General features: G+C 39.6%; 1 protein-coding gene across 1 annotated transcript in view; it reads right to left on the bottom strand.

Annotated features, from left to right (window-relative positions):
- Positions 1-8,698, bottom strand: part of LOC111950473 (protein kinase 2-like) — a 38,108-nt gene extending 29,410 nt beyond the window's left edge. The window contains exons 1-2 of the mRNA XM_070434290.1: positions 8,332-8,698; positions 4,762-5,019 (exon numbers count right to left, since the gene is read on the bottom strand). Coding sequence (XP_070290391.1) covers positions 4,762-4,813 — 52 coding nt within the window. The 5' untranslated portion in view covers positions 4,814-5,019; positions 8,332-8,698. The remainder of the gene's footprint in view (positions 1-4,761; positions 5,020-8,331) is intronic.
- Positions 8,699-10,088: the final 1,390 nt, after the last annotated feature.

Here is a 10,088-nt window from a genome sequence, read left to right as displayed (position 1 = left end):
TCTGTCTGTCTGTCTGTCTGTCTGTCTGTCTGTCTGTCTGTCTGTCTGTCTGTCTGTCTGTCTGTCTGTCTGTCTGTCTGTCTCTTTCTCTCTCCCTCTCTCTCTCTGATGTACGTGAGGCTATAGCGGAGCCTCACGTACGCTGCCGAGCAGCCATGTTTGAGGAAGTCATGTGGTTGCTGTGGCGACTGAAACAGAACCCATGGGTCCCAGTCAGCCGGAGCGTGAATAAAGCATGATCACCAAACGGGCATGTCCAGGGGACAGACAGACAGACAGACAGGGAGGACAAACAGACATGACAAACAGACAGACAGACAGGGAGGACAAACAGACAGGACAGACAGACAGGGAGGACAATCAGACAGACAGACAGACAGACAGACAGACAGGGAGGACAATCAGACAGACAGACAGGGAGGACAAACAGACAGCTAGGGTGGGGAGGGAGGGAGGACAGGGCACAGCTTTAGCATGATGGTTAACAGGACAAAGTAATGTCCTACCTGTAATACGTAATACACATGACATGATTTTTGTTCCAGGGACAATAGCCAACCTGAGTAATACTTTTTCAAATCCAACAATCAATGTCACATTGAATCCACCAATCAATGTCCCAGGTATTACATGACATCATCAACAGCAACATCATCAGTCCCAGACAGCTGCCGTTATATTCGACCATTATTACCACATCTCTACTGTCGAGTGATGTTTTTAAGATTACCCCAGCATGAGTCAATAAATAATCACGTCCAGTAATTTACTTCTTTATTGTTGTGATCACTAACTGAATGTGTGTTTGCTGTAAACAGGAACACTTCGTTCCCATTCTTAATAGTCTCATAAAGCACTCAGTCCTTTTGATGTACTAAATCTGTCTCTCAGTCTCTCAGTCTCTCAGTCTCTCTGTCTCTCTGTCTCTCTGTCTCTCTGTCTCTCTGTCTCTCTGGCTCTCTCATTATCCCTGTCATTTTTCTGGCCAACACCAATCCCAGGTGTCCAGGCAGTAAATGTGTGTCATTGGAAAAATGAACACACAACTGCAATGTCAAAGACATAACAACAATGTCAAGGAGCACTCCAGTTATTTTGACCTCCCAAGTACGATTCTGAGTCCGACATTACTTTCATTTCTGAGGTGATGACTTTGTTCATAATGGGTAACTTGTCCTTTCTAACAGGTCGATCGATGGCAGAAGCTCAAATAACAGGAAAGAAAACGTTGAAATAAATGTATGACCATTACTCTGGAAACGGCATAAGATAACTAACTATGTGGCTCGAGTCACAGCAAACCATGTCCAAAGTGTACGTTCTAGAAAATATTCAATTGTAGAGCTAGAAATAGTATACTCTGTCTGTCTGTCTGTCTGTCTGTCTGTCTGTCTGTCTGTCTGTCTGTCTGTCTGTCTGTCTGTCTGTCTGTCTGTCTGTCAAAGCTGACCTACCAATAAATCAGWGGAGGCTGCTGAGGGGAGGACGGCTCATAATAATGGCTGGAACAGAGCGAAGGGAATGGCATCAAACACATAGAAACCATGTGTTTGATACCATTCCACTGATTCCACTCCAGCCATTACCAAGATCCTGTCCTCATCCTGTGCAATAAAGAATCCTATGCTTATGCTCTGTCACCTTCATTAATATGATAGAGATGAACATTACAGAACTTGTTAGTCCATTGATGAATCTCTAGTCTATACTGTGACAGTAAGTGTAATCTAGGGAGTGAAGAAGGTTAGCTGTAGAAACCGTACATCATCACAAAATGTAGAACACCCTCAGATGGCATATACTTTATTATGTCAAATATAGAGAAAAACATAATGGCTTTAATTAAAGAGGGACCCAGTGAGAGACCTTGAATAGCTGATGTACTCGAACTCTGAAGACTCATTTGGATTTAGCCACAGTGAATTAAACTCATCTAGAGGATATTCAAATATGTTGAATTCCACTTACAGTAGCTAGTATACACTGAGTATACAAAACATTAAGAACACCTGCTCTTTCCATGACAGKTGAATCCAGGTGAAAGCAATGATGCCTTATTGATGTCACTTGTTAAATCCTCTTCAATCAGTGTAGATGAAAGSGAGGAAACATCTTAAATARCAATTTTTAAGCCTTGACATATTTGAGACATGGATGCATGTTTGCCATTCAAAGGATGAATGGGCAAGACAAAAGATTTAAGTGCCTTTGATTGGGGTATGGTAGTAGGTGCCAGGTGCACCAGTTTGTGTCAAGAACTGCAACTCTGCTGGGTTTTTCACACTCAACAGTTTCCCATGTGTATCAAGAATGGTCCACCACCCAAAGGACATCCAGCCAACTTGACACAACTGTGGGAAGCATTGGAGTCAAAATGGGTCAACATCCCTGTGAAACGTTTTCAACACCTTGTATAGTCCATGCCCTGACTAATTGAGGCTGTCTGAAAACAAAATAGGTGCAACTCAGTTTTAGGTAGGTTTTCCTAATATTTGTACACTCAGTGTGTAAGCCCAAAGGATTGCATATATTTACATGTAGAACACTATATTATAGGAATTATACTATAGGATCTCTATGACACAATGTCTGCATACCTGTAGTATAATTGATGGACATTTTTGTAGGGGTTGATAATGTTTTTGAAAGGGAAAATCAAGTCTGAAATTTCAAATTGGAAATTACAAACTTCAGAAACCTTTTTAAAACTCAAATACACTACAAGCTTTAAATTTCCTGCATTACAGGAAAGTTATAATGCAACAGGGTGATCAAATTTAGATCCTACACCTGTACCATTACATTGTTCAGAAACACATAGCTAACGTTTAAGACTTTGAGAAATAATGTTAGTAACTGTGGATTTACCGATGCTTACATTTCTGTTTATTTATCTTCTTCATCTGTTTGTTCAATCTGTCATATTCATTTTTGGTATAGAGGCTACTGGAATACACCCAGAAAAGCTTATACAGGCAAAGACAGATCAAACAGGATGAATTTCAAATAATCCCCATTGCCCACTTTATAACAGGTTGGCCTGGGTCATTACCAAGGGAGAACGACTGACCCCTCTCATTGAAGCCATGGAAGTTCAAAGGTGACTGCGGTACTGCATAGTAAATGGAAAAATTGCAGTCTTCGTGGTGACTCTTCATGTAAATGAAAAAATGTTTTGAAGACATTCATGGTTCTAATACACCAGGTGTACACTGAATGTACAAAACATTAAGTTGCACCCCCTTTTGCCCTCAGAACATCCTCAATTCGTCAGGGCATGGACTCTACAAGGTGCCGACAGCGTTCCACAGGGATACTGGCCCATGTTGCCTCCAATGCTTCCCACAGTTGTGTTAAGTTGGCTGGATGTCTTTTGGGTGGTGGACCACTCTTGATTCAAACGGGAAACTGGTGCGTCTGGCACCTATTACCATACCCCCCGCTCAAAGACACTTAAATATTTTGTCTTGCCCATTCACCCTTTGAATGGCACACATACACAATCCATGTCTCAACTGTTTTAAGGCTTAAAAATCCTTCTTTAACCTGTCTCCTCCCCTTCATCTACACTGATTRAAGTGGATTTAACACGTTTTATTTTTATTTTATTTCACCTTTATTTAACCAGGTAGGCTTGTTGAGAACAAGTTCTCATTTRCAACTGCGACCTGGCCAAGATAAAGCATAGCAATTCTACACATACAACAACACAGAGTTACACGTGGAATAAACAAAACATACAGTCAATAATACAGCTGAAAAAAATAAAACAAAAGTCTATATACAGTGAGTGCAAATGAGGTAAGATAAGGGAGTTAAGGCAATAAATAGGCCATGGTGGCAAAGTAATTACAATATAGCAATTAAACACTGGAATGGTAGATGTGCAGAAGATGAATGTGCAAGTAGAGATACTGGGGTGCAAAGGAGCAAGATAAATAAATAAATACAGTATGGGGATGAGGTAGATAGATGGGCTGTTTACAGATGGGCTATGTACAGGTGCAGTGATCTGTGAGCTGCTCTGACAGCTGGTGCTTAAAGCTAGTGAGGGAGATATGGGTGCTGCTATGGTGACCAGTGAGCTGAGATAAGGCGGGGCTTTACCTAGCAGAGACTTGTAGATAACCTGTAGCCAGTGGGTTTGGCAACAAGTATGAAGCAAGGGCCAACCAACGAGAGCGTACCAGTCGCAGTGGTAGGTAGTGTATGGGGCTTTGACAAAACGGATGGCACTGTGATAGACTGCATCCAATTTGTTGAGTAGAGTGTTTGGAGGCTATTTTATAGATGATGTCATCTATAAAGTCGAGGATCGGTAGGATCAGTTTTACGAGGGTATGTTTGGTAGCATGAGTGAAGGATGCTTTGTTGCGATATAGGAAGCCGATTCTAGATTTAATTTTGGATTGAGTGACATCAATAAGGGATCATTGCTTTGACCTGGATTCACCTGGCCAATCCATGTCATGGAATGTTTGTACACTCAGTGTATGTCCTTCTTGAACAGATTATTTTAAAATCGCACATAGAAGAAGTTATAAGGATAATTTAGTTACTCAATGAGTAGGAGCAGCACTGAGGTAGCCTTCAAAGTCACATCCCGGAATAGCTCAAAATGAGCGTGTTATGTCTCATGAGACCCCATCTTAACCGACTTCATTTGGCTTCAATGTGATATTGAGTCTTCACATAGGAATGAATGGTGTCACGTGATCGATGGCTTTGTCCATTCATATACAGTCATTGGTCATTACTCACTCTCCTCTGTGTCATCGGTGACAGGAGCCTTGTTGGACTGTCCCAGCCCCATGTCTGTTCCCGTATTCCCCAGCCAAGCAGGTCCCTTTCAACTCAGCATGGAATAGCTCTCCCACAGCCAGGGAGACATAGCCTGGAGCCTGGGCTGGACCACCCTACCTAGATACACCAGTCCGTGTATTGGAACTTGGCCACTCTTCTCGGTACTACACCTAGTGGTGTGAATCTATCTCTGACCACCCTCAACAGGAGCCCAACCTATATGGGAGAAAAGCAAACACATATGGTTTGAGACAACACATCATGGTAACGCTCTACTTGTGTTGGGTGGAGAGATTGTCAAAAGATCCTCTTTCCGATTGTGAACTTGCCGAATTCTTCGAAAGAGTATAGACTACTTTCATATAACCATAAGGAAGTTGATACCTTGGAAACTGGCTGACTAATCAGGCAAGCTAAATACATTCTCTGAAATGCTTAATTATTGTATAGTACTCATTCTTGTTTGAGGATAACATAAAATATGAGGATAGAAAATAATACTTTCAGTAAGATTCTTCCTTTTTTTCTTGTTCATTAATTTTTTACAGTAGGTCAGGGGAAAGTTGTGAGGCACATTGACGGCACAATGTGTAAGTACATGCTAAGTGCATGGTACAGATGTAGGATCTTAATTTGAGCCAGTTTGCTACAGCATGAAAATAATCCGGCAGCAACAGGAAATGTGAATTCTTATGTGGATTATATATAATGGATTTTTTTTTGTAGGGTTTGATACATTTTTCATCAGGGCAAATCAAGTCTGACATTTTAAAGTGGAAATTACAAAYATTAGAAGCCTTTTTAAACCCTGAATACATTACAATTTTGCATTTCCTGCCGTGCAGGAAAATTCTCAGCAACAAAAGAGTAATCAAATTAAGATCCTACATCTGTAAACAGGGTTGGGTAGGTTACTTTCTTAATGCAATCCATTACAGTTGCTAGTCCAAAATTGTCCTCAATTTACCTTTTGGTTTACCCAAAGAAGGCACATGATGCCGAAACGTTGGTGTTTTTCTACCCAATAAATGAATGGGAGGTTATACATATGGAGTGTGCGTCTCTCTTTGTTTTTATAGCTTACAGTTTATTCACCGTTAGTCAGCACCTCGACACTAAATATTTTTTTCTGGGTGTGCGCCAGCTCATGCTCTTTATTAGACTATTACCCAAATTTAGTAACATAATCTGAGTACTTTCAGTTACTTTTGGATTACTTTCCCCTTAAGAGGCATTAGAAGAAGACAAAAAGGATCCATCAAATGCATTTGGAGTGTCTTCCTAACGGTGTCTGACTTGTGGTCAGATTTGCTAAGGTGGAACAAACTTTAACTTTTAACTTTTTTCAATGTTAAATTGAATGTCATTGAGAAAACAGAAAGGTGTCATAAAGTATTATTTCTCTGCAAATATCCTTTCTGAATTTAAAAGTAATCCAAGAGGTAATCATATAGTTTATCAAAAGTATCTGTTATCTTATTACAATATTTTAGCTTTTAACCGAACTGATTAGTTACAGTTACAGTAAAAAAAGAAAAAGAATCTGGTTAATTGATTATTACTCACTCACTAGCAGGACATGTAATCAGTTACTCCCCAACCCTGGCTGTAAGTGATTCATCTCGACACCCAGAACCAAATGCAGTCACTAGACACTAATAATAGATTAAAGACACTAGTAATAGCTTAAAAACACTAGTAATAGCTTAAAGACACTAGTAATAGCTTAAAGACACTAGTAATAGCTTAAAGACACTAGTAATAGATTAAAGACACTAGTAATAGATTAAAGACACTAGTAATAGCTTAAAGACACTAGTAATAGATTAAAGACACTAGTAATAGATTCAAGACACTAGTAATAGAATTAAAGACACTAGTCATAGATTAAAGACACTAATAATAGATCAAATACACTAATAATAGATTAAAGACACAAGTAATAGATTAAAGACACAAGTAATAGCTTAAAAAACACTAGTAATAGAATAAAGACACGAGTAATAGCTTAAAGACACTAGTAATAGATTAAAGACACGAGTAATAGCTTAAAGACACTAGTAATAGTATAAAACACTAATAATAGATTAAAGACACTAGTAATAGATTCAAGACACTAGTAATAGATTCAAGACACTAATACTAGATTAAAGACACAAGTAATAGATAAAGACACTACTAATAGATTAAAGACACTAATAATAGATTAAAGACACAAGTAATAGATAAAAGACACTAGTAATAGATAAAGACACTGAGTAATAGATTAAAGACACTAATAATAGATTAAAGACACAAGTAATAGATTAAAGGCAGAAAATAGGTCTAGTTCAAAATTATCCAATAAAGTCCCCCAAACTGTAGGCCTACAATACATATATTTACGCAAGTAGGCTAAATAACCTCCATAAAAGTGTACTTTATTCAGTTTAATACATTTCAATTAGCACATGCTACAAAATAACTATTTATTTATTTTACTAGGCAAGTCAGTTAAGAACACATTCTTATTTACAATGAGGGCCTAGGAACAAGCTGTCAAAGGCTTGTCAGCCTTGTTCAGGAGCAGAAGGACAGATTTTTACCCTGTCAGCTCGGGGATTCGCTCTAGGAACCTTTCAGTTACTGGCCCAACACTCTAACCACTAGGCTACCTGCTGCCTACAAAATAAGTAAGTACAAATAGTTTACTTTCTGAAGGATAATATAAAAGTCAACTTTTTTGGGGGGCCATCTCATCTCTCTTGTCGCCTGTGCATCCAGCAAAGTGATGAATAATATGAAATTGGAGAACATTAGGTTTCTGCTTCTTCCCACCTTTCTTTGATTTATAGTTTGAGGGTGTAAAATAATAGAAATTCCACAAACCGTCCCCATACCATCCAGGGCAGGAGGCATACTGTAGAACTATAAAGGAGGACGCAAAACTTCAGCTCCCACGTACGTAGCTTGCTTGCACCGTTCAATGTCATCCCTACGGTGTACCTCGAGTCAAATACAGACAGGTACAACAAGCAGTCCGATTAAAACCGGCATTTTTTGACCATATATGTGTCATTCTAACGATAATTTCGATTCAAATTGAACATAGTGAAAATTACTTAGTATGCACAGCACAAAGCCTGTCTTCTAGTTTACTGCAATATCATCCCATGTATGATTCAGCCTACCGTGGGCATTCAGAAAAATAAGACTGCACTCACTCTATTACAACTGGATGTAAGCTGAATGCAAACTTAAYATTTGCATTTGAGTGGTCGCCTAGCGGTAGGCTACAAACAAACTAACATTTGCGATTTTGCAGTCCAATATGAATGTCATATATGGTWTCCTTGATAAGGTCACCCTAGTCAATTTAAGAAACATATTCCTAACTACTTCCAGTGAACGGTGCTGAAGTAGCCTAGACAATGAAACCGCATTGCCGACTTTGAGCGGGGTAGATGGAGGGCATTCCGCTTAGTATCCAGTGAAACAATAGAAAGCATGCGCTGAATAGTCATTCAAGCAGACACCATCACAACCTACCTTCAAATGCCGCGGGCCTTGGAGAGAAATAACATGTCCAGATAAAATATAAAAGGTAAGCCTATTTAAAAATCTGAGAACAGCTCACGGCATCAATTGCTTGAGGACGACGCATGCGGATACCTGCCACGACCCACGAACAGGACTGTCTGAAACGATCAGGGAAAGATGCGCAGATTGATTGCCAAAAAAATCTAAAGTGCAATGAAAGTTGTCTTATTATCTAAACTGTTCGCTCAACATTATTGTTGTCACTGAGGATATAATTGTATCATGAAGCAGAAACAGAAAACTGTTACATGTTGCACGAGATCAGCAGACGGCAGAATAAGCAGACGGCAGAATAAGGCAGACATCAGTTCAGACTTCACACACCAGTATCCCGACTGGACTACAGGCTACTTGGCGCTACGCTGTTTACGTTTCGAACAGGGACAGGGCTTACGCAAAATAGTACGCAGCATCCTCTGGATATGTATGCCACAAAAGTTTAACATTCACCATCTGCTACTATTTCTGTCAAGCCGTCTACGCATACAGTTTGACGCATACGTTCGATAAATCCATCGTATGCACCATACAGAATGCACTGCAACTGCCTCTAAAACGCAATGCTGCAAGGCAAACGCAGCGTTTCATTGGAAATGTATTATTGTGTACCAAAATGAAATGACGCTRTCGGTGTGATCGAAGCACTAGAACTCCCTCCTCGCGCGTCTCGCAACGTGAATGTAGCCAAGCCTACTCACCCTCGCCGTATAATTTTTATGAGCCAATTTCTTCTCAGGTGTATAGTATTTATGTTAAGTAATTATATTTTCACATGACCCAAAATGTGGAAATTGTATTAAAAAACATTTTGGGTGAACACCTTCATAATTAATTAATTAATTAATTATGTAATAAACCATTAATAAATTGGATATGAGCAGTCAACCCATTTAGCATACCATACCAAAATCTAGCACACCCATGACTATGCAATGTTATAATTAAATCATTAAAGATAACCTTATGAGGTTACACTCATAGCCTAATGGATTGCATGTTCTTCATAAATGGATTACATGCTCTTATTATTATCATGAACAATAATATGTTAATTTTCACCTCATTCACATCTTCAGTTCCATTATAGCATAGATAGGAACCCACTGGGCACAGATGTCCCTTCAAAGTCTATTCCACGTTGGTTCAACGTAGTTTTATTGAAATGTTGTGGAAACAACGTTGATTCAACCAGTATGTGCCCAGTGGGAATGGACAACTTTGGGACAGATAGAGTTCTCCCTGTGTAACACTTTGGTGCGGTGTCCAATATCTGTCAAGCCGTGAGTTGAGGTGGCATTAACTAATGGCTCCATAAAGTGCAACCGTTAGGAATAGCATGGCCCTGCCACTTCCTAATTGTATGGTCCTTTCCAAGGTCATGGGATTGACTGGGTGAGGGACTTGCTTACAGTGAGTGCACACTCTATTTCTACTGGTGGAAAATGCCAAAATGATTTCAGTCCAAACTATCAATTTTCATGAGACCAGGGCCCGTATCTACAAAGTGTCTCAGAGTATGTCTCAGAGTATGTGTGCTGATCTAGGATCAGTTTGTTTCTTGTAGATCATAGTTAATAAGATTATAAGGACAGGTTAGGACCTGATCTTAGATCAGCACTCCTACCCTGAGTTGCTGTGTGGATATGGGCCCAGGGTTCACCCCTCCACGCTCAGGGGAAACTTGTCATGGCTAGAAGTGATCCAGC

Source organism: Salvelinus sp. IW2-2015, linkage group LG23, assembly GCF_002910315.2.
Source record: "Salvelinus sp. IW2-2015 linkage group LG23, ASM291031v2, whole genome shotgun sequence".
Classification (NCBI taxonomy): Eukaryota; Metazoa; Chordata; class Actinopteri; order Salmoniformes; family Salmonidae; genus Salvelinus; species Salvelinus sp. IW2-2015.
This window is presented reverse-complemented; position numbering and strand designations above follow the sequence as displayed.